The 25,225-nt window shown below is 49.6% G+C and overlaps 1 protein-coding gene across 2 annotated transcripts in view; it reads right to left on the bottom strand.

Moving 5' to 3' along the window:
- LOXHD1 (lipoxygenase homology PLAT domains 1) overlaps window positions 1-25,225 on the bottom strand; it is a 196,111-nt gene that overhangs the window by 39,246 nt on the left and 131,640 nt on the right. The window contains exons 29-36 of one of the 2 annotated variants that reach the window (XM_084964969.1): window positions 21,630-21,784; window positions 16,997-17,206; window positions 16,754-16,889; window positions 14,335-14,543; window positions 13,056-13,241; window positions 9,663-9,790; window positions 4,251-4,368; window positions 3,137-3,311 (exon numbers count right to left, since the gene is read on the bottom strand). In XM_084964969.1, coding sequence (XP_084821095.1) covers window positions 3,137-3,311; window positions 4,251-4,368; window positions 9,663-9,790; window positions 13,056-13,241; window positions 14,335-14,543; window positions 16,754-16,889; window positions 16,997-17,206; window positions 21,630-21,784 — 1,317 coding nt within the window. Of the gene's footprint in view, window positions 1-3,136; window positions 3,312-4,250; window positions 4,369-9,662; window positions 9,791-13,055; window positions 13,242-14,334; window positions 14,544-14,922; window positions 16,890-16,996; window positions 17,207-21,629; window positions 21,785-25,225 lie in introns of those variants that run through there. The other variant, XM_084964963.1, reaches the window with a different exon arrangement.

Genomic DNA, 25,225 nt, shown 5'->3' on the forward strand with positions numbered 1-25,225 from the left:
ATGTTGCAGTTGCAGCAACGCCAGATCCTTAACCCACTGTGCTGGCTGGGAGATTGAGCCTGCAACGCTACAGAGACAATACTGGATCCTTGGCCCACTGTACCACAGTGGGAACTCCTGCAATGTGTTGCTTTTAAACAGCTCAGAGGAGTTCCTGCTGTGGTGCAGTGGGTTAGGAATTTGACTACAGTGGCTTGGGTCATCGGGGAGGTATCAGTTTGATCCCTGGCCTACTGCAGTGGGTAAGAAGGTTCAGTGTTGCCATGGCTGTGGTGTGGGTCACAGTGGTGGCTTGAGTTCCCTGGCCAGGGAACTTCCATGTGTCTTGAGAGTAGCCATAAAATTAAGGGAAAAAAAAGTCTACAAACAATAAATGCTGAAGAGGGTGTGGAGAAAAGGGAACCCTCCTACACTGTTGCTGGGAATATAAACTGGTGCAGCCACCATGGAGAACAGTTTGGATATTCCTTAAAACACAAAATCTGGAGTCACTGTATGATCCAGCAACCCCTCTCCTAGGCATATAGCCAGAGAAAACCATAATTTGAAAAGATAACACACACCCCAATGTTCACTGCAGCACTATTTATAATAGTCGACATGGAAGGAACCTAAATGTTCATCAATAGAGGAGTGGATAAAGAAGATGGGGTACATATGTACAAAGGAACATTACTCAGCCATAAAAAAAGAACCAAAGAATGCCATTTGCAGCAACATGGGTGGACGTACTGATTATCATACTAAGTGAAGTAAGTCAGAGAGACAAATATATCACTTATACGTAGAATCAAATTTTAAAAAAATACAAAGGAATTTATCTATAAAACAAAAGCAAACCATAGATGCCAAAATCAAACTTATGATTACAATGGGGGTGAGATAAATTAGGCGGATGGGAATAGCATATACACATTACTGTATATAAAATAGATAATTTACAGTGACCTACTGTATAGCATAAGGAAATCTATTCAATAGTTTGTAAAAATATATATTGGAAAAGAGAACCGATATATGTATATATATATAACTGATTCACTTTTCTTTATACCTAAAACTAAAACAACATTGTAAGTAAACTATAATACAATAAAATTAAAAAAAATAAAATTTTTAAAAGGAAATAAACTCCCTCTGACGCAAGGTGAAAATTCCTTGTTCCCAAATCTGCGTCTGGTTGACATTCTGCACTAGAGCTACACATCATTTGCTTCAGCCAAATAGAGGTACTGACCCCAGTTGAAAAGAAAAGGCTTCTATGGAGTTCCCGTCGTGGCTCAGCAGTAATGAAACTGACTAGTATCCGTGAAGACACGGGTTCGATCCCTGTCCTCACTCAGTGGGTTAAGGATCCAGCATTGCCATGAGCTGTGGCGTAGGTTGCAGGTGCAACTCAGATCCTACGTTGCTGTGGCTCTGGTGTAGGCTGGCCACTACAGCTCCAATTTGACCCATAGCCTGGAAACTTCCATATGCCACAGATGCAGCCCTAAAAATAAATAAATAAAATTTTTAAAAAAGAAAAGGAGTTCCCGTTGTGGCTCAGTGGAAACAAATCCGACTAGGAACCCTGAGGTTGCTGGTTCGAACCCTGGCCTTGCTCAGTGGGTTAAGGATCTGGCATTGCCATGAGCTATGTTGTAGGTTGCAGATGCAGCTTGGATCCTGCATTGCTGTGGCTGTGGTGTAGGCTGGCAGCTGTAGCTCCGATTTGACCCGTAGCCTGGGAACTTCCATATGCCATAGGTGCAGCCCTTAAAAAAAAAAAAAGAAAGAAAGAAAGAAAGAAAGAAAGAAAAGGCTTTTGGAAGAGGTGATCTCTTGAAGCTTTTCTAATACATACCCTGCAGTTATAAATGAACTTATTGTTTTCTGAGAGCACACCATAAGATAATGAGGCACTTGAAAACATATGAACACTTGGAATTTTAAGCAAAGAGAGTGAAGGCTTCACTCTGTGGAGAAAAGGAAGAAGTGCCAAGAAGAAACTTTGCCAGCTGTACTAACCTGTCATGCATGCCTGAGATCTACCATTGAGAGCTTCATTTCTTTGGCTGAGTGCTTCTCTGCTGAAAATGCAAGCGACCAGGGCTAACAAGGTGATCCCTCACTAGCCATTTCTAGGTAGTATGAGTTTGCCATATTCCTTGCAACAGCGTCTGGAGAAGAGGCTTGGTATAGGGGAGGGTAGGTAGGAAGGCATTGCTTCCTTCTCAGCTGCAGGCCTTTGCACATGCTAGAATTTTTGCTTGGAAGGCCTTTCCATCTGCCTTACTGGCTTCTGTTTGTCTTTCTGGGTTGGACTCTGGCACTACCTCTGGGAGCTCTCCATGACCCTTGCCCCTGATCTAGGGAAGACGCCCCACTCTGGGTTCCCAAGCACCTGTGCCGACCCCTGTCAGAGCCTCAGTGATGTCAGTGAGGCTGCACACAGATGTCAGACACACACAGGCTCAGGGACTTATCTCCATCCTAAGACCCCAGGCAAAAGCCCATATTTTGAAGATGGTGGCCAAGCACAGGGATGTGGGAAGGAACCCAAGGGCATCTGAGATTCATGGTGCCTGGGTGAGAGGTGCCAGGAGGAAGCAGGGGGACAGAAGGCCTCTGAGCCAAGATCCTGGGCACCGCCTTCAAAGGTATTGGACCTATTGCCCAGTAATGTTCCCTCCTACTTCCTTGATGCAGGAAGGACAGTGCCAAGTCAGACATGGGAGGGGACTTTGTCCAGGTAGAAGGTGACGTTCTGTGGAAAGGAGTTGTACTGACTAGCTTTTGGAAGACCTTCCAAAGAAAAAGAATTCAGAATACTGAAGTTCCTGTTGTGGCTCAGTGGTAATGAATCTGACCAGGATCCATGAGGATGAGAGTTCGATCCCTGGCCTCATTCAGTGGGTTAAGGATCCGGCGTTACCATGAGCTGTGGTATAGGTTGCAGACGTGGCTCAGTTCTGGCATTACTTTGGCTGTGGCATAGGCCAGCAGATGTAGCTCCAATTTGACCCCTAGCCTGGGAACTTCCATATGCCACAGGTGCAGCCCTAAAAAGACAAAAAAGTTTCAGGACCTGAGCTGGGACAGGTAAGGTTGGTGGCAAGTGGGTGTAGGAGAAGCGAGGGACCCCTGGACTCACCCAGGATGTCACTGGTCTTCACTGAAACGGTGTAGGAAGTCCACTCCATCATCTCCTCCTCGTCGATGACGGCACACATCTCACACACCAAGGTCTTCTTGCCCTTCCGCTGGGACAGCCAGTCTCCGTAGTAGAACATGGTCAGGTCTCCTGTGTTCATGTTCTTCAGGAGGATCTGGGTGAGAGGGGCCAGTGTGGGAGCTCCTCCCTCACCTCCACCAGCTGGCCACCTGCTAACGCAACCCCGTCTTCTGGGCCCCAGGGATTCACGACCCCAGACCTGAGACAGGCTCTTCTGACATAGACTCGAGGCATGAAGAAAGGGCCCTCTCCAGGACAAAGACCCTGCCCTGTGGGTCCGGCAAAGGGTCTGAAATCCCCACCGTGACTTCCCTAGCTTGGTGCGTTGGAAATGGGCAACTCCTTTGAATAAGTTTCCTGAGAGATGCCTATCACTGTGCACGAGAAATGTTTGCTGAATGAATGGCAGAAAAACAGACCAATCAAACCACTGTCAGCCATAGACCCTTGGGAACAGTGTACCAAAGGTTGCCAGATTGTCCTTGGTGGGTGCACTGCATTGTTGGCTCATGAAAAATCTGCTAAAGGCTGAACAGGGAAGTGGACCCTGAGGGGCCTCAGGACAGATGGCCTTTGACAGGTGAGGGTTGAGAGGATGACTCAGAGGGGAGCAGAGGCCGGAGATGGAAGAAGAGGCAGTCTGATAACTGTGTTCAAGGGGCACTGGAAGCCCCCTTTCCATCCTGCCTAACGTTCCTACCGTGGGAGCCTCACAGCTCCAGGTCCTGCTGCCCCCCTTCTCATTCCTCCTCCCAACTTGCTTCCTCCAGAGCCCACTTCCAGTCTCTGTCCATGATGCACTGACAGGGCACATTGTATCCCCTGGCAGCTGATTGAGTTTTGACTGGACACATGAGACTATGTTCCCTGATTAATTCACACCAGAGGGCATATTGGACAGCATAGGCCAGGTTTGTGTAATAACCCTCTAGGGTGGCATCTGTACTTTAACAAGGTTCACTGACAACCCCAATGAACAGGAAGAAGGGCTGGGCAGTGGGTGGGAAGGAGGGTGAGGGTCCAGCCATGTTACCCTCTCTAGAAACCACTCGGGCCGGTTGCCCAGGCCATCAATTCGGATCCGCATCTTGGTGAATGGAGCAATGTCCAGAATCTCCATGATGAAGGTGTCATTCTGTTCCCGCTCAAATCTGGGGATGGAGAGGAGGGTCATGAAGAAGGGAAGCTGGCCATGGTGAGGGGTGAGGCCATGACACGGACCAGATCTGAGGTAAGGAGAGGGGGCCTTTACTCAGCTCCCTAGAAGCCTGTCTCTTGCATCCCAGATGTGTTCCTGAAAGTTCTTTTGTTGTTGTTGTTTTTGTATTTTTGTCTTTTGAGGGCTGCACCCGTGGCATATGGAGGTTCCCAGACTAAGGGTCTAATTGGAGCTGTAGCCTCCAGCCTACACCACAGCCATGGCAACGCCAGATCCAAGCTGCATCTGCAACCCACACTATAGCTCACAGTAACGCTGGATCCTTAACACACTGATCGAGGCTAGGGATTGAACCCGAAACCTCATGGTTCCTAGTCGGATTCGTTTCCGCTGCGCCATGGCAGGAACTCTGTGTTCCTGAAAATTCTTTGAGGGAGTTGCTGGTAGAAATGGCCCTGAATCAGAGCTACCAGTTACAGAGTTCCCATTTCGGATCAGCGGGTTACAAACCTGACATAGTGTCTACGAGGATTTGGGTTTGATCTTCAGCCTGGCTCAGTGGGTTAAAGAGCTGGCGTTGCAATGAGCTGTGATGTAGGTTGCAGACGTGGCTTGGATCTGGCATTGCTGTGGCTGTAGCGTAGGCTGGCAGCTGTAGCTCTGATCAGACCTCTAGCCTGGGAAACTCCATATGCTGCAGGTGTGGCCCTAAAAAGAAAAAAAAAAAAAAAGCTACCAGTTTCAGGTCCTAATCTCATAATGCCAACCACATAGAATAGTCCCAGCTCCTCTCTGGAACTTGCTTTCCTCATCTGTAGTCTAGGGGAAATGACACTAGCCCTGTAATTTCGTAAAACTCTCATGCAGACTAAATGGATGTGAAATCAACTTAAAATGTAAAAAGAATTCCATAGCTTCAAAGCTTTAAATGAGATTCTACGAGTGACATGGATGCCATGCATGGTGGGGCAGGTTGTGCACTGCAACTCTACACACATTTTTCTACACACAATACACAAATTGAATGCAGTGGCCCTAGTGGGTAAAATTGTGAACAATTGTAACATGGCTGGTAAATAGAAGGTAACATCGCTTTTGCTGCTATTACTATTTTTCTATGGAATCATCATCTCAGAGATGCTCTATCTTTATTTCTTACTGCTCTTCCTGCAGTGCTGCATGCATAATGCGACCTTCAATGCTGACATTGCTTGACTGCTCACTGATTCCAGATGATGCTGCTGATAAGCCCCTGGAGGTAATGCAGATATCACTGGAGACATGACACTGCATGGCAATTTTATGCTTCCTTGAATACAAGACATATTTTTAAAAGCAGAGGACAGCCAGTGGGGGCTGGGATTGCGAATGCTGCATACCGAGAACTACTCCAATCCTCAACTTGCTTATATACACTTTATGATTATTAGAAGTAAAAAATACTCTCCCAGAAGTCTGCCCTAAATCCCTCCTTCTTCAATTTAATCCATCAGTCCCTTTGGTCACATGGAACCTGGAAGGCCATGTTCATAAATTCCCCTGTCAAGCTTATATCACACAGTGGAGAGTCTCTCAAATAAGCTTTCAACTTATTGATTCTTTACTCTTGTCAGGTGTATAATTTTGCAGATCAAAGGCATTTTAGAATTCTTCGTTTTGTATTTCTCTTTAATTTTCACCCTTGAATTTATCCACATAACTCCCTTCTATGGAGATTTTTAGGGTGGGGCAGGTGTAAGGAGAAAGGCAGCGACTAAAAAGATTTTCTTCTAGGAGACTGAAGACTGGATTCCATTTGCACCCTCACCTTTCGTTATAGGCTAAGCCTGGATTACACCTGGATAGACCTCCTCTCCTCAGGGTAAAAGGCCCGCATCCAAAAGGAAACCCCACGTTGGCTCTTCATCCCTCCACGACACAACAGCCACATGTTTCCTGCTGCCTCAGGCCCTCTCAGAACACACACTGAGGGGCTGCCACTGGGGAAGTGGTCCGCCTCTGAGCCAGGTCCCCTTGCCACTGGCTCTGAAGGACAGGGCTGCTAAAGTAGCTCAGGCTTTGCCCTGCTCATCTACCCAAAGGAGCTCAGCAGCTGAAGAGGTGAGCAGCCTTTAGCTGCTTCTCACTCCCTTCAATTCTAGTTTCCTTCTGCTCCCCACCCCCATCAAAGGCCTCTGTGAGATTAGCCTGAGGCTAGAAGGCACATATTTAACAGGAGATTTTATTTTATTTCAGGTTTTATTTTATTTTTGACTGAGCCCTTGGCATTTGGAAGTTCCCCAGGATCAAACCCACATCACAGCAGCAACCCAAGCTGCTTTGGTGACAATGCTGGGTCCTTAACCCACTGCTCCACAAGGGAACTCCTAATGGAAGAATTTTAGATATGGCTAAGAAACTAGGTAAGATCTGTGGGTAGCATGCCTGGGGAAAGGCTGGCTGGCATCAGGGGAAGAAGGGTGTGGGGTCCAAAGCCAGCCTCCCTGGAGCTCAGGCACTTTGTCTCTGCATCTCAGAAACATGGCTGGGGCTCCTGGAGTTGGCCGAGGCCAGAGGTTCAGCTGTAGCTTCACATTAGATCAAGTGCTTTCCAGTCTGGGTTTCCGTACCAGTGGGCCATCCAGCGCATGCTCGGTCGCCCGAAATTTGGGGCGGTTCTTTCTTCCTTAGGACGGCAATGGCCAACCCTTAAGAGGTTGGCCTCGGCTCTGCGCAACAGAGCTAATGGTTTAATTGTCAAGAGTGTGGCCAACCTCGGTGCCTCTACTGTCTCCCTTCCACAGTCCCTTGCAAGAGCCACCAGACCTCTCTGAGGTGCTCATCAGGTTAAGCAGCAATCAACGAAGATGCCCCCACTGAACTCAGGACCAACCAGAGAAATCCAAGTTATGTTCCCCAGTCCAATCGCATAAGATGCCCTGATTCTAGGTGGCATCTCCCCAGCTTCACAATGCCCCAAAGAATGCCACATTCTGAAGCTTTCTCAGGCTCCCAACAGCCTTTGGTCTCTGCCAAACCAAGTGATGATGGCTTACATCCTTGCTAAAAGCAAGCGCTGAAGAAATAGCCTCGGCTTGTTTTCATTTGGCCTTAGTTTATACCCACAATTGCATGAGTCAAACTCCAGCTTCCCTGATTACTAGCTGTGTGATCTTGGGGAAGTTATTTCACCTTTCTGTGTTTCAGGCCCCTTATTTGCAGTGAGCATATCAGAGGGGATGTTTTGAGTTCATATTTTTTTCTTTTTTATAGCGACATCTGTGGCACATGAAAAGTTCCCAGGCCAGGGGTCAAATAGGAGCTGCAGCTGCCAGCCTACACCACAGCCACAGCCATGGCAATGTAGGGTCTGAGCTGCATCTGCAACTGACTTCACAGCTCGCAGAAATGCCGGATCCTTAACCCACTGATCAAGGCCACGGATTGAACCTGCATCCTCACAGACACTATGTCGGGTTCTTAACCCAAAGAGCCACAACAGGAACTTCTGAAAAGCACTTACAATGGTGCCTGGCATGGCGTAGGTGCTCACTGATTGTCAACCGTTATTATAATCATCATCATTTCTGTTGCACAGGGGAGAATTCCAGGAGGAAAAGAGAGGTACAAGGGTGCTGAGGGAAAATAGGCAAAAACTGTCCGCATCAGACCCCCCAGGCATGAGGTACAAAAGATGGGCAGTTCCCACTCTCATGAAGTGCTCTGTCCATGGGAAGAAACCTCTGCCTGGGCCCCGAAGGCTTCAGCATCCCCATCCCCATGACCACCATCCCCATCACTGCCACCGTCCAGAGGTACTTACTGAGTGCCCACTACATGCAAGGCCAGAGTCAAGAGATGTGAGGACTCAGAAAGGAAGGCACCCTGGATCCTGCCCTCCTGCCTGGGGAGGCAGCAGTGTGGGTTCAGAGGGGAGTGTCTGAGGGGGCTTTTAGAAATCCTAAGCCTGGGCTCTGAATCTCTTCCCTCTGCTGCTTAAGATATGAGGAGCCAGGGATGATTTGGGGCAATGGCTGAACATGGAAAACCAAACCCAACCCAGGACTAAGGTGAGGATTCAATAAAAGGCACAGGAAGGAAGCACTACAAGAGGTCCACCATTATTGTCATGACTAATAAATATCTTAAGAGGCAGTAGAGGGAGTTCCCCTTGTGGCTCAGCAGTAATGAATCTGACTAGTATCCATGAGGATGCAGGTTCGATCCCTGGCCTCGCTCAGTGGGTTAAGGATCCGGCGTTGTGAGCTGTGGTGTAGGTCGCAGACACGGCTGGGATCTGGCATTGCTGTGACTGTGGCTGTGGCCGGCACCTGTAGCTCCAATTAGATCCCTAGCCTGGGAACTTCCACGCCACTGGATGCAGCCCTAAAAAGACAAAACTTAAAAAATAAGTTTTGAAAAAGAAAAAGAAAAGAGGAAATAGAACCTAATGCTTAAGACTGGGGCTACCTGGGTACAGGTCTCGGTGCCACAGCTCACTGACTATGGGACCTTGAGCAGCATGACTTGACCCTGCTGTGCCTCAGTTTTCCTACCTATAAAATGGTACTGCTGATAATGGTTCTCACAGAGTTACAGGGAGGACTACGTGTGTCAATACATTCAAAGGGCTTAGAAAAAGGCATGGCACAAAACAAGCCCACATTGGGGTCTGTGCTATTGCTGTGATTCTCTCAAGTGTTAAGCTTCATGAGTTTGGGTATCTTGTCTCTCTCCAGTGTCTAAAACCGGTATGTACCGGACATACACTAGATGTTCAAGCATTTTTAAATAGTTTAAGAATTATTTTTGTTTTTTCCCAATTATTCTGAGGTTGAGTTGCAAAAATAAAAAAAAGTTTCTGTGTTCCCTTTGCCCAGCTACTCCTAGTGTCATATCTTACATTATCAATGTAACAATGAATGAAAACAAGAGATGCACAATGACATGATGCTATCAACTAACCTACAGACTTTATACTTGGCATTTTTGAGTGATGGCAGGAAGAGAAAATGGAGGGAGGAAGGAGGAATGGAGGAAGGAAGGAAAGGAGGGAGGAAGGGAGGTGATAAAGAAGAAAGGGAAGAGTGCTCTGAGTTGATGTGATCAGGGAAGGTTTCCTGGAGGAGGTGGACTTGAGCTAGCACTTGAAACAGAAAGGTCTCAAAACAGAGGGAGTGGATGAAGGGCATTCCAGGAAGGAGGAATGACGTGGACAGAGGTTTGGAGGTTGGAAGGCCCCAAGGGCTGGAGGGCTGAGGACTGGATCGTGTGGAGGGATGAAGGGCAGAGGCCACCTCCAGATACCTGGCCTTCTTTTTGTCTAGCTGCACTTCCTCTGTGCTGCCGTTGATGCCATAGAGGGTCATAAAGATGTTGGAGTCTGTGCCACCACCAACCACGTCACCTGTCCACACCGTCATTTCATAGAGCACCTGCCACGAAAGGAATGTGGGTCCTGAGCCTTGGCCTAACCACCAACCCCACCCACCTGCCTCACTCTCAGCAAGGCAAGACCACAGGCCCTCCAAGCTCCATGACTCTGAAAAGAGCCCTCCCCCTATTCAATTGTGAATGTCTGGAGAGGAAGATCCAGGCTTTGTCATTGACTGTATCCCCAGGTGTGTCCAGTTCAGTGCTGGAGAGGAATTTGGTTTCTGATAGAGAACATGTGTACAGCAGAAACATGACTAAAAGCCCCAGAATCAACTGGTTTCCTTGTCACTTGAATCTCAACCTAAGTCCGTGCATTCCATCAGCAGGTGTTGGCCACACAATGGCTTTTGGAGCCATTGCAGTGTCATCTGAATCTCAGATCTGGCCCCTGCTAGCTGTTGAACCTAGGCAGGTGCCCCATCCTCGCCAGCTGTTTCCTCCACAGTAGAAGAGGGATAAACACTTTGCAGAGTCATGAGAGCTGAGGCACTTTGCCTTGGTGCCTGGCACTGGGCTTGGTGTCAAGGAGAAGGAGCACTTCTAGGTGACTGTCCCTCCTTCATGCCGCAGGCAGCACACAATCTGCACGTCGTGAGTGGCAATTGTATTGGGGCTGATCTTTGAGAACTTCTGCCTCCATTCACTTGTATGGGGTTTTCACTTTAGATTGAGATTTTGCACTTTTGCCTGAGGTTTGCTCCAAAGAGGATGTATTCCTTTTGTCTCTGCTGGAGGGGGCCACCTGCTCCTCCCAGGACAGTGTCCTCACTGAAGCCCCTGCCTTGTTTCTTCCTCTGGGAGGCAGCTTCCTGGCCAGAGGGGCCACTTCCATCCCTGATCTAGACTGTCCTCTGGTCTTGAATTTCTCTTCCATGGCCTCTCACCTGGTGCCCAAGGCCTTGAAGGTTCAGGAGAGGCTTCTACATGGCCAAGAAGATGCCAGGCTGATCATCTCCTCTGCACATACCTGGCCCTTCCCTGCCACTCTGGCTGCTGCACTGCAATATCATTCATAAAGAGGCAGAGTCCCAGAGTTCCTGCTGTGGCACAGTGGAAACGAATCCGACTAGTATCCATGAGGACGCGAGTTCGATCCCTGGCCTCACTCAGCGGGTTAAGGATCCTGTGTTGCCGTGAGCTGCGGTATAGGTTGCAGAGGTGACTTGGACCCTGAGTTGCTGTGGCTGTGGCATAGGTAGCTCCAACTCGACCCCTAGCCTGGGGACTTCCATATTCTGCAGGTGCAGCCCTAAAAAGACAATAAACAAATAAATAAATGATGCAGAGTCCCCACCACCCGGATACCTTCAATCCCAGTTACTCATGGCAGCGATCATGCTCCCGACCTTATGCCTTTCCAAGAGGCACCTAGAACCATCACCATGACACTGCGAACTTAGAAGAAGCACCTCAGGCCTGGCCAGCAGAACGTGTCTGCCAAGGGAGTACTTGAAAAGCACCTTGCTTTACGAGAAAAATCCTCTTAGCCTACCTAACAAGGGCATGGGCAATGAAAGCAGAAACCTGATACTGTTCTGCTCTTATCCAGCAGACCTAAGAAACAGAATGATCAAAATGACTGCTTGGGGGTGGGGTGGGGGGGGAGACTGACCCCTTAAGGCTGGCCCCTCCAGACTCCTGTGTCCTCTGTGTCCATCTTTCTCTCCGTTACACAGACACATCTCTTTTTCTGTCATAGGTGTGTTTTCAGAAAGAGACACAGAAACGGGGCTTTTGTAATTCCAGTCTGATATCAGATGTCCTGTGGAGGTGGCCAGTCCAAAGAGCCCTGTGGTTCTTTGTAAAGTGACAAACCCGCGCTCTTTTGTAACATGAATAACCGGGGTGTGGGCCTGGATTTCCACAGACGAAAGAGCTCAGAGGGAGATTCAGCTATACCGAGGTGGGGGTGCATGTGTGCTGGGGGTGCACACACTCACCCACATGAATGCTGGGAACTGGGTCAGGACAGAGGTCCCTGGATGCATTGTGCTCTCCCCACCATGGACCGTCTGGCCATAGATGCAGGTGGCTGGGTAAGGGAGGTGGGTATCTATGCCGTAGAAAGTTCTGCTCTCTGGCTCACAAGCAGGGGATGGGCAAGCATTCACATTCTTGGTTTTTAGAGCCTATAACTCAGTCTTTCCTTCTGTTTTCACATGCAGTACAGGCAGGGCACACTCAGGTCCAGGACGGTTTTTTCTTACTTTTTTTTTTTTTTGTCTTTTTGCTATTTCTTTGGGCCGCTCCTGCGGCATATGGAGGTTCCCAGGCTAGGGGTCGAATTGGAGCTGTAGCCACTGGTCTACGCCAGAGCCACAGCAACGCGGGATCCGAGCCACGTCTGCAACCTACACCACAGCTCACGGCAACGCCGGATGGTTAACCCACTGAGCAGGGGCAGGGACCGAACCCGCAACCTCATGGCTCCTAGTCGGATTCGTTAACCACTGCGCCACGACGGGAACTCCTCTTCTTTTCATGCATGGCTTCTGACCATTTAGATTAACTGGCAGCCCCTGGCTTTGGATTTAGGAACAGATATGAGGGCTGAGGTCTTCTGTTGACCCCACAGCTTTTCAGAGAGAAAGAGAAGCTTGCGGTGTCTTGTGACACAGAGGCCTCTGAGCCATCAGCTGGCCACGTGTTTTTGGGCCCCAGCACCCAGGCATCCTGCCTCCTGCCTGGCACTGACCTGTGAGTTTATACATTTTGTCCCAGGTCATTTGGCTGATTAGAGGTGGAGCTAGGACAGGAGCCCAGAGCTCCTGCCTTCCAGCCTTTTCCACTTAAGGGGAGATCTTGTGCAGACAGGACTCACTGCACTATGAGACCCAGAGGCTCACAGTATCCCAAAGGCCATCTGTCCCCATCACTGGCCTACTGGTGCTGATGGAACAGCCTTTGGAGAATAATGACTCTGCATATCTATGTAGAGTATGCAAGGCTTTCCTTAATCTCATTAGTTCTCATCTAGATCCTACATGGAACAGGATGGGAAGTATTATTTCCATGTGCTGTATGAGAAAGCCAAGGCTCAGAGAGGCCAGATGACTTGCCCAAGGTCACACAGCAGAAGACAAGAGAAGACTTAAGTCTCTTGGCTCCTAGCAAAGTGGGCCTGACTGGTATAGTGGGCTGCAGCCCCTGCCAGTGCCCCAGGGTAAGTTTGCTCCTTCTCTCACTTCTGTCTCCCTTGCTGCTCTCCCACCCCAACATGCACTGCCCTCTGCCAGGCCATGCATTCACACACGCCCTCCATACCTTCACCCCAATGTTCACCACCATGGCATCCAGAAGGTCAAAGACACGGGAGGTAACGCCATCCCCTCGGTCCTTGGCGAGCCAGCAACTGCAGCGCAACGTGTACTTGGTGCCCTGCGTGGGCACGGCCAAGCACAGCTCCTCCACCAGCCAGCAGCTCTCGGGGGAGGCCCCATCATGACCCAGCTAGGAGAGGACACACCAGGGCCATGAGGATTGGGCACAACTGCTCAGTGTCCTCTTCCCCATTCTACAGCCTCAGTGATGCCTTCCAATGGGCTATGCACTCACTGACCCAGGTCCCTCCCATGAAGATGAAGAGATTTTGAATATATAATTAAGGTCTCTAATCAGATGACCTTGAATTAAAAGATTTTACTGGGGGGTGGGGGCGGAACTAATGAGGCCAGCCCTTTAAAGGAGGGTCTAGACATCAGAGATGGAAGAAGTCAGAGAGATCTGAAGTAGAACAGATCTTCTCTGAATGGCTTTGAAGAAACAAATCGACTTGTTTTGGAGAAAGCCACATGGCAGGGAATACAGATAGGTAGCATCTGGACCTGGAGGCCTTGGTCCTACAGCCACAAGGAAATGAATTCCTCCAACACCCATTGAGCTTTAGACAAGACACCGAGCCTCATGTGAGACTTGATTTTAGTTCAGTGAGACCTTGAGAAGAGGACCCAGCTAACTCATGCCTGGGGTCCTGACTCAGGACACTATGAGATCATATATTGCTATGGCCTTAAGTTACTAAGTCTGTAGTAGCATGTTACACAGCAATAGAAAACTAATACACAGGCATTCCCATCGGAGGGGTGGAAAATGGACCTGGAGGAGCAAGTGATTCATGGAAGGTCACCGAGCTGGTTGATGGCAGAGGCCAGGAGCTTTTCCTCTGCTGTCTGTGCTGAGTAGGGCTCAGGTCAGCTCCTTCCTTCCCTGGGAGTGATCACTGTCCCAAGGTCCTAAGGCCCAGCACCTCTATTTATTTTTTTTCCTTTCCTTTCTCTCTCTCTCTTTTTTTTTTTTTTTTGCTTTTTAGGGCTGCACTCCTAGCATATGGAGGTTCCCAGGCTAGGGGTCTAAGTGGAGCTACAGCTGCCGGCCACAGCCACAGTCACAGCAAGCAGGATCCAAGCCATGTCTGCAACCTACACCAGAGCCCACGGCAATGCTGGATCCTTAACCCACTGAGCAAGGCCAGGAATCAAACCCACAACCTCATGGTTCCTAGCCAGATTCATTTCCACTGTGCCATGATGGGAACTCCCAGCACCTCTATTTTCTTGATGACGCCCACATCCAAGCCTGCAACATAGAACTCCTCCACGGAGCCACAGCTGAAGCCCTTCTTCCCTTGGGGATAGTCCAGCCAGATGCGGTTACTGCGCTCGTCATCCTCCCCGATGAGTAAGATGAAGGCTCGGCTGTCAGTGGCTGCATCCTTGTGCTTCCCCGTGGTGACTGACACATAGTAGGGAATAACTGCAAGAGATCATGGGGGCCCAGACTCATGATGGGACAGATGGACCAGGGCAGGCTTGTAGACTTGGAAATGTCTTCTGGAGGCATGCATCTCTGCTCCCTGCCTCCAAGACAAAATACAACAGAGCTTTTCAGGCTGGAGAGTGACCTGGCCTCCAAGGAGTGAAGGTAAATCCCAAGTGAAGGTCAAAGAGAGCATTGTGGTCACATCTAAAAGCCCTATTGACCAATTATTTTAGTTGCACCTAACACTATCATTTGAAGCAGGGTAAGGACAATAACCTCTAACCAAGTACAAGGGTTAGATGTCTGAAAAGCTTACCATGGCCAGCAAAAATGAAGTTGGCAAAAGCAAGGTCTCATGGGAAGTACGAATTCATGGAAGAATAATAGAATATTATTATACATGCAACATGGTAAATTAAAGTTCTAGAAGGCATTCATTTCCAAAACAAACCAGATCAATCAGCATAAAAACTTGCTCAGGTAGTATGGCATAGAGTTCTAGTTGCCCACACAGTATCCATTCTGCTTGTTGCTAGAGGTGGTCATGATACATAAAGTGTTGGGAAAATTTCTTTTAATTTTGGAAGGTCTGACTCCACTGAGAGGAGCATATTTTTGCTCCTTACCTATCCACTCATTCTGCTTGGAATGTGGATGTGATGTCTGGAGCTCCAGCAGTCATCTTGGAACCACAGGCAACTTTTAGGATGGAAGACTGCCAGCATGGTCAGGTTGAAAGAGCCCAGGTCAGGTCCCTGACTTAACCAGATTTGCTGTATCAGTCTCAACTGCTACTCTTTGAACTTTTATGTGTAGGAAAAAAAAAATCCCTCATTTTTTTAAGCTACTACCTTTAGGTCCCTTGTTATTTGTGTTGCAAATTGAAACAGGATGGAGAACCTTCTCTTGGCTCATCTTCCTCAATAGCTAGGAGACACTGCCCTGGTGTAGTGGGTGTTAGGTTAGGTTATGCAATCTGTAGCCCTTTGAAAAGTTTCTAGACTAGACTTTCCTGGCTGGAATTACCTGAAACGTTTTCTGCCCATGGCCTCATTTCATCTTTATAAGGAGAGCACCCCTGATCACAGTGCTGAATTAAGGAGAAGCACTTTCTTGTGGGTCCTGTCTAAGAAGGGAAAGTATAAAAAGATTGGCTCTCTCTGCCCAACACAATAGACCCACCATGTGGTCTCCTGGAGAAAAATATAGTGGTTGACACGCTCTTACATCTGAGAGAACTGAACAGAAAAGCAGTGAATTTAAGTGTCCAACAGAGAAATATATAACTGCCTTATCTCAAAAATATGGCTGAAAAAATGAACTTCTCAGGGGATTACAATATTGTTTTATGGAACAGGGGGAAAAAATGAAGCTAAAAGAGATACTTGTCCAAGGCCACATCTTTTCTTGTCAGCATCAGAAATGAAGCTTAAGCCTCTAAAAAACCAGCTCAGGACTTCTCCCCCTTCCTCCCCTACCCTCATCCCTGCCCCACCTCATCACGCCTTAAGTTTGCATGGCTAAGTCCTTTGAATGATGCTCTACTAACATGCAAATAATTTGCATTGCTGCTGTTCGTGTCTGTCTCAGGAGAATTGTCCTAGGTTCTCTGGGGTGAATCTGTATGCTGGGACTCTGGGTGAGGGCAGAGTTAGGATACCCTCCTGGTGGTAGACCAGCAGATTAACCTGAACCTCTCTTAGCCTTTGTTTACTTGCTGCCCTCTGTAAACAAAATTAACAGACAGAACCTCAACTGGAATGCAGAAACCAGGAAGGGGAGGCTCTCACTCCCTATGACGTTAGCAGAACCAAAAAGGAAGGAGAAAGACTCCCCTTTCTTTTCTGGCAACAACTCAGCCAATGAAAAACTGGTGGACTTTTTGTTTACTTCAGCCCCCGCCCCAACACCATTTCCCAAAAATTCTACTTCCTTGCGGTGTGGGGACTTGTGTGGAGTTTGCCAAGGTCGCAGACTCTGAATTGCAATTCTCTGCCAAAACCCCACCTTGATGGAGAAATAACTGGCAGTCTGTTTTAGGTCATCTCTTTCCTCACAGGATTATTGTGGGGATGGAAAGATGTGGAGACTAGGTAAATTACAGAGTGCTATATGGTGGGGTTAACACATGGCCTGTCCAAGAACAGCTGAAGCACATTTCCATGTGCCTGTTGCTCCTCTGATGAACACTCTGCGGAGCTTACCCGGGCCCTCCTGAACATAGTCGGCCATGGGCCCCGTCACCATGGCGACGTCGATGTCTGCCATCTTGGAGCTCAGGGCGATCTCCCAGAAGTCAGCAGGGCTGCTGCAGTTGCTGCTCCGGTCCCCGCTGTACTCCTGTCCAGAGGAGGGTGAACCAGGTGCATCACACCTCTGGCCACCCCAGGGAAGAGGGCGATCACAAGCTGTGCCTGACCCAAGGCCCTCGGCTGCCTTTCACACACCTTCTCATAAAAGAGCCTCTCCAGCCGCCCATCCTCCTTCTTCAAGGACAGCCAGCGTCCACACAGGAACAGGAATTCGTCCTCATTGGTGTCATTCCAGATCTCTACCTTCTCTACATACCAGTCTGCACACCATTTGGTGTTGTCGTGGCGAAGCTTGATCTTGTAGATGACGCCCAGGTCAGCAGCCTCGATGATGAAGGTATCTGCCTGGGAAGTCCAGACTGTGGACTTGGGTGGGGAGCATGGCCCACCTTCCCTGACTCCAACCCCATCCATTCAGTTTCTTCCATCCCCCTCAACTGTTGGGTTGACCTGATCTTCCCAGCCTGGAGCCCTCCAGGCCCAAATCCCTAACACAGAAGGTTTGGTGTTCTAAGGCCTCACTGCCACACTGGCCCTGTTTTGCAGCCCAGCTCCTCTTGGGATAAGCCCTGTGGGTGTTTGGAAGATGGACCCTGATGAGCTGTGTGAGTAGGCTTCTCAGTGTGTCCTGGCACCTGAATGTCCTTGGTTATGAGGAGTGTTGGCATAAGGTCAGATGGAAGGCTGGGGGATAAGAGTGGTGCCAGGAGGTGAAAGCTTTCTGGACAATGAGAGGGGGCTTGACATTCCTAGGAGGAACCTGGCAGTTGGAGGAGTCAGGCCAGCCTGGGGGGAGCTCAGGGGATAACACCTGGCCCATGGGTTCATGAGGAATTTTGTGGTGACATGACATAGGCTCTCCTCTGTGACTCTGATTATGTCTTTAGTAAGGTGACTTTGCCCTCTTGGGTGCTTGCATAGTTTTAGAATTGCTCTGTGAGATGTGCAGTTCTAGGCCTTAGGTGAAATGGGGAAAAACATAGGTTGAAGGTAGCAAAGGAAGGGAATGAGGGATAGGTAGGCCTGAATGACACCTTCTTTCCTTCTGAAAGATATGCCAAGTCACTGTGCTGAGTGCTGGGAACCCAGGGAGGGTAGGACGCCCTGTGCCCCTCCTCAGCACAGCCTGGGTGTGGGGGGGTGGGCAGCCACCTGGATGAGGACTGGGACAGGGCTGGCCAGACTTGCCAGGTGGTGGTATTAAGCTGAATATGTTGGACTGGGCCTTCCAGGCAGCCAGGGCATGTCAGGCTGCGGGCTGAGGAGAGTGTAGGCGAACAGTGCAATGCTGACTGCAGGCTGGACCTGTGCAGTCCTAGGGCCACTGGCAAGTGGCTGTGTCCATTACAGCAAGAAGGGGCATGGCAATTTCACTTTGCATCTGTCCTAGGGGACACCTTCATTTGTGCACAAGGATGTTTATTGCAGGATAATTTTTTGCAGTGGAAAACTGGGACCACCTAGGTGTCCAGTGTTTAGGGAACATGAAGCACCATGGCAGTGTCGTGGGTGGAATGTTATGTGTTTGGTGGTTTCAAAGAACAAACCAGCAACATCTGTGTTTGACTCTCTTGATGGAAAGATTTCAAAGGTATCCCATTGCCTGCAAGAAGCATTCATAGAGGATGATGCCTTTTATGTAAAAAGGTAAAACTGCAGAGCTGCATTATGTATTTTCTATGGGTATATGGGGATGGATGCAAAAGAGGCTTGGAAAGACCTGGAGACAGGAGAGAGTGTGGGGCATTATGGAACCTGGGGCCCAGGGGTCTGCAGGGGAGTCTGTGCAGGCAGTGAGTCACCCAAACGGCTCAAGCCAGATCTGGGATCAGTGGGGAGCCCTGATAGGCTGAAGTACCTTTGGATAGGTTAATTGGGGAAGCCTGGAGGATAGATTGGATTTCAGGGGCCTGGCACAAGGAGAGCAGGCTGGTTCAGTGAGCAAGGTGAGGAGCTCCCCTTGTGGCTCAGCAGAAACAAACCCAACTAGTATCCATGAAGATGCGGGTTCCATCCCTGGCCTCACTTAGTGGGTTAAGGACCTGGCATTGCCATGAGCTATGTGTAGGTCGAAGACAAAGCTGGGATCCCAAGTTGCTGTGGTTGTGGCGTAGGCCAGAAGCTGCAGCTCTGATTCTATCCCTAGCCTGGGAACCTCCATGTGCCGCGAGTGCAGCCCTAAAAAGCCCCCCCCAGAAAAAGAAAAAAAAAAGCGAGGTGAGATATGGAAGAGCTGAGTAGTGACAGAATTGACTGGGCTTAATTTATTTGGAAGAGAGACTCTCCAAGACCTGGTGATTGATTGTATGTGGACGGGGAGGGGCTGCTGACAGGAGAGGAATGTCAAAGGTGACTCCTGGATTCTGGAGCAAATGATTAGAGATGTGGGGGCTTTTAGATGCTCTGCAGTGAACCTAAAGCCCTAAATTATCAGTAACTCAGCCAGAAGTAGTCCAGCTTCCCTGATGGGATGTCAAAACCAGAGGAAAGAGGAGAAAGGGGTGAGGCAGATCAGGGCAAAGACTTTTCTTGTGATCCCACAATTGCCAAGAAAGAAAAAAATCTGAATGTAAACACAGAGGAAAATGGATTCCATCACCTTCCTTTATACTTTCACTCATTTATTCACCCAATAAATATTCATTGTGCCTACTCTGTACTGGGGTCTGTGAATTTAGCCACAAACAAGTATCAACCTGTCATCTGTGTGGCGCACACTGCTGTCTGACGGTGCATTTTCCCGGCTGTGTGATGAGGCACAGGAAAGATGGGCTTTCCCAAGCCTCAGCAACAGTCAGCACTAATGAGGAGTTAACTCCATGCCAGGCAAGGTTCTAAGTCAGTGAACTTATTTTCTGGTGGAGGAAACTGAGGCACAGAGATGCTACGTACCTTGCCCAAGATCACACAGCTAGCCAGCATCAGAGCCAGGACCTGAACTCTGGCCCCAGGCACAGGTCTGGGCATCTGATCGGTGCAGGGCACTGCCAGGTCCCACAGCAGTGTATGTGAGTGAACCTGATATTCATGTCCCTGCTTTAGAGTCAGGGACACCACAGGAGTCCCTTGACCTCTTTGGTTTCCTCTATGTTTCCAAAATAAATAGACCTCCTACTAGCTACCTTACAAGTGTGGCAAACAGTTACAGTGTGTGTGTGTGTGTGTGTGTGTGTGTGTGTGTGTGTGAGAGAGAGAGAGAGAGAGAAATTCTTTTCTTCCTGATACAAAATGCTCTTCTATCTCTTGTGCAGTTTTTCAATCCAGGGGTCTAACTAGCAATCACATTGCTATTCCCACCCCAGCAGCAATAAGCCAAAGCTAATGGTAAACAGTTCATATCTGGATGTTGGAGCCATGGCAGCCCCAGGACCTGACTCCCCCAGTACCTCCCGGACAGGATGGGGCTCCTTCCAGGCAGCCTGACTCACGGGGTCACCTGCCAGCTGCAGACCCACTTAGATGATACCTGCTTTACTTGTCTCAGAGCTACTTTCCTCCTCACCCAGTAGCGAATATTTCAACACTGAGGGTCGGGCTTAGGCAAATCCCTGGTAAACACCTGCTGGTTGATGCAGGAACCCCAACAGCACATGGCTACGGGGAGGACCAAAGGCTGGGTTCAGAGCGCATCACCTTGCTTTCATCCCCACAGCTGTGCCCTGGCCTGGGGGTTTTGGCAGATTTAGGCGAATAGACAGGAGGAAGAGAGGCTGAGAAGTGATGAAAGGGGGAAGGCAGGGGACATGGGACAGGGGAGCTCCAGCAGGGTGACAGGGGGAGAAGGGAATTTTGGATGGATATCACCTCCCCTCCTTTTTTTTTTTCGGGTCACACCTGCAGCAAATGGAAGTCTAATGAGAGTCTTCCTAGGGGTTGAATGAGAGCTGGAGATGCCAGCCTATACCACAGGCTGCAGCCATGCAGGATCCGAGTCACATCTGTGACCTACACCACAGCTCACAGCATTGCCAGATCCTTAACCCACTGAGCAAGGCCAGGGATCGAACCTGTATCCTCATGGATACTATGTCGGGCTCTTAACTTGCTGAGCTACAACAGGAACTCTATATCTCCCTTTTCATAAAACCACTGTTAGGTTAGAGCTGGTGGGGCCTTGGACACCATCCGATCATGTGGTTTTCAAGCCTTTTTGTAGCCACAGAGTCCCCTGCTTAACGGAAGGCTTGCCCGGCACCCCAACAGATAGACCAGGTCGAAGTGGACCAACGTGAGAAGAGTGGGGTTCCTGTCTGCCCCTCATTCCCTGCTCCCCTGGGCCCCAGTGCACAGCCTCTGCATAGTGCAGTTTAGCTGACTCACATCAGGCTCCATAACTTCACGGATGAGGAAACTGAGGCCAGAGAAGCTCAGCTGTATAAGGAATGGATGGTGGAACCAGGCCTCCAGACCCATAGTTCAACCCTCCACTGGGGTGGCCCTCGCCACTCTGGGACACGCACACCTCCACTTTCAAGACCGCAGTCAGTGAGCTGGATTCTCTGAAGACGACCCAGTTCCTTACAGCCAGCAACCTGGGGCTGCTTGCTCAAACCCGACCCCAACCCCATATGGAGAACCCAGGGCTCGTGTATAGACTGAGGGAGGGGGACCAGACCTCCGCAGGGGATGCAAGGGGCACATGCCCACATGAGAGTGCATGAGGTCTCCTAAAGTTCCCAGACAGCTTCGGAGACCAAGAGGAGCTGCCCCCCTCACTCTGATAACAAACCGGAGGAGAGGGCGGAGTAACTCGGCTGGCCCCGCCTACCGTTCCTCTCTCAAATTTGTTGGTGCGGTTCTCTGACTTGCCAAGGTACCGCTCCCCAGTGTCCCCGAGGTCTCCATAGATGGTGATGTAGACCTTGGCGTCTGTCCCTGCCCCGGGAACGTTTCCTGTGAAGATCTGCACCGAGTACAGCACAACTGGGTGGGCGGTTGGACAGACAGACAGGTGGACAAACAAAGGGAAGAAAGAAAAGGCTTTGTTTAGGTTTGGTGGAACTGGCTTTGTAGGAAGTACTCAGCATGTGGCTCAGGCTTTGTCTGCTCCATCCTGCATTTTCTGCTACCAGTGGGAAGTTTGCCTCTAAGAGACCTCACGGGTGAAGACTTTTCCAGCACCCCGTAAACCATCGCCCACTCCAGCCACCTACAGAGTCCAGGAAGAAAGACTCAGGAAACTGCCTGACTCACATGTATTACCATGGTCACTAAATACACCTGCTGTGACACACAGAAATGTGTCTTCTGGAGTTCCCACTGTGGCTCAGAGGAAAACGAATCTGACTAGCAACCATGAGGACGCAGGTTTGATCTCTGGCCTTGCTCAGTGGGTTAAGAATCTGGCGTTGCAGTGTAGGTTGCAGACTCTGGGTCAGATCTGGTGTTGCTGTGGCTGTGATATAGGGTGGCAGCTACAGCAAGAATTGGAGCCTTAGCCTGGGAACCTCCATATGCCATGGGTGTAAAAAAGACAAAAAAAAAAATAAAAATAAAAATAAAGACAAAACATTTTATTAAAAAAAAAGAAAAAAAGAAATGTGCCTTCCCAATAACAATGCCAGACCCTTCTAAATGGTTAATGGAAAGAAAGCCAAATATTTTTCAAAGACTAGCCTCCCCTCAGTGTCCATTTTCTTATTTTCCTTTACTCTCCAAACAACCTGCCCCCAGCGCTCCAGGGAAACCCCTCTCACCAAAGCTACAGTCACTGCCAACCTTTCCTTCATCTCTCATGGCCTTTGGAAAGGGCTCAGTAAAAATGGGTGTGTCGAGTTCTCATTGCGGCTCAGTGATAATGAACCTGACTAGTATCTTTGAGGACATGGGTTTGATTCCTGGCCTCGCTTAGTGGGTTAAGGAGCTGAGGTGTAGGTTGCCATGAGCTGTGGTGTAGGTTGCAGATGCGGCTTGGATCTGGTGTTACTGTGGCTGTGGGGTAGGTCGGCAACTGCAGCTCCGATTGGACCCCTAGCCTGGGAGTTTTTGGATGCCGCAGGTGCAGCCCTAAAAAGCAAACATTTTTTAAATGGTGTGTGTCAGTTATTAAAAATTATTAAGGAAAATAAAAGTGAACACTGTCGTGTGTTTGTTTCGCTGCTATATACGCACCAAGGAAGAATAAAGCAGCTCTTTCCCGGAGTTCCCGTCGTGGCGCAGTGGTTAACGGATCCGACTACGAACCATGAGGTTGCGGGTTCGGTCCCTGCCCTTGCTCAGTGGGTTGACGATCCGGCGTTGCCGTGAGCTGTGGTGTAGGTTGCAGACGCAGCTCGGATCCCGCGTTGCTGTGGCTCTGGCGTAGGCCGGTGGCTACAGCTCCGATTCAACCCCTAGCCTGGGAACCTCCATATGCCGCGGGAGCGGCCCAAGAAATGGCAAAAAGACAAAAAAAAAAAAAAAAAAAAAAAGCAGCTCTTTCCCGCCTCCACCCCAGTGGAAAGGCGCATCTTTGTTTTGATGAAGGCTAGGAGTTATTTGTTCCCTCTCCATATTCCTTTGTCCCGGGAGCTTTGGGGTCAAGGAAGAAGGGACTTAGCTGGATTATCCCCAAGGGGAGGGATACAAGTTGTGGCTTTGAGGCAGAGGTGCAAGTGGCCCAGCTGGGAGGAGGGCCAGCGTCCCCAGCCTGGGAGCAGGTGAGGGTTTGAGTGTTCCTGTGGGTGATCAGAACCCCAACCTGCACACAGAGCCCAGTAATGAGCTGCCTGGCTTATCTGGAGACTCAAAGCAGGGAGGCCTCAAGGCTGAAGGGAGGGTCTTTGACAAAGCCAGGAACCATGGAAAAGCATTTCTGGCCACTCAGAGAAATGAAACCCGAGTGTCGGCCGAGAGCCAGCAGCAATGGTGTCACCAAGTGGCGGGAGGCCACGATGTAGGAGGTCCCCACCCAGGCAAAAGGGCCAGGCTCCTCCTAAGAGCCTCAGGATTCTTCTAAGGCTTTAGAAAAGGGCATCCCCGCTCCCTGCCATGACTGAGATGGACTTTCTTACCGAGCCTTACACGTGGGCTCCCAACCACATGTAATTAAATCAGGAGAGTAAGGTGAGCCGTTCAGAGCCATGGGCCCACGCCCATGACGTGGTTCCTATTCTTTCCTGCTCTCTTTTGCCTCTTTGCATGCTCTTTGTGCAGCTTTATAGGTTCCTGATTGTCTGCCCACCCTCAGATCTCTCCGGGTTCCATCCTCTGTCCTCAGCTCTCACCCAGCACGTTCAGGGTGTTGATTTCTAAGTGTCCTGAGGCTGCATCTCCAACCCAGCTCCCTCCTGTGCTTGGGAGCCACATCCCCGGGTCCACCCTGACCAGACCGCAAACTCACTTCCAACCCTGAACTCCACCCCCTCCCATGCCCCCCTTCCCGTCCTCCCGCCTCTGCACCCCACCCAACCCTCTGCCGACCACACCTCCTTGAGGCACAGTGAGACCCCGTCTCAGAGGCCAGTCCTCTCAAGGGCAGGAACCAGCACTGGACACCCTTGCCACCTCTCCTCCCACCTCAATCAGCACATAATCTGGCTGGCATTTCACATGTGCATCAATAAATAAAATCTTCTCTTTGTTATCTAAAAGAATCAACATTACCCAGGTCTGTCTGGCTAACACTGACGTGGGGTAACATTAGAAATCTTGTCAAAGTTTAGACACAACAGTCTGTCCCCACCCTCCTCATTTATCTTCATCTATTTCCTGGCTGGGCGCTCAACCAGGCTCCACACCTGGGTGGGACCTTTTCTAGGAGCTTTCATCACAGAGTGGAGGGCTGTCACCAGGCCTGTGATTAAATGGCCTTCCTGCTCCCCCACCACCCAGTCCTATGGGAATTAGGAAAACTGATTCAGCTTCTGGGTGCTGAGCAATGCACTTGTGCAGTCAGATTTGGCTATTTCTGGATCCTCCTCCCTCCCAGTCCCACCAAGGCCGAGCAACCCTCAGTGGAAAGATGTTTCCTTAGAAACACCGCCCAGCACAGAGTGGGTCTGTGGCATGTTATTAATACAGAACAGCCATGTGTGCTGCCAGGACAGCTTTCCAGGACATCCTATGGGATCCAAGTGAAAAAGGGAATTACCCCCCAGATTCAATAGCAAAGCAAATTTGGAGAAAGGGATATGTTATAGATGTAACACTTGTTTTTTTTGTTGTTGTGGTGGTTTGTTTTTTGTCTTTTTAGGGTCGCAGCCATAGCATATGGAGGTTCCCAGGCTAGGGGTCCAGTCAGGAGCTGTAGCCACTGGCCAATGCCACAGCCACGGCAACACAGGATCCGAGCCGTGTCTGCAACCTACACCACAGCTCACGGAAACAATGGATCCTTTAACCAACTGAGCGAGGCCAGGGATCGAACCTGTGTCCTCATGGATG

Source organism: Sus scrofa, chromosome 1 (assembly GCF_054392235.1).
Source record: "Sus scrofa isolate SSC_HxYL_T2T_F1_AM1 chromosome 1, Sscrofa_HxYL_maternal_Yorkshire_Landrace_v2.0, whole genome shotgun sequence".
NCBI classification, from domain to species: Eukaryota; Metazoa; Chordata; class Mammalia; order Artiodactyla; family Suidae; genus Sus; species Sus scrofa.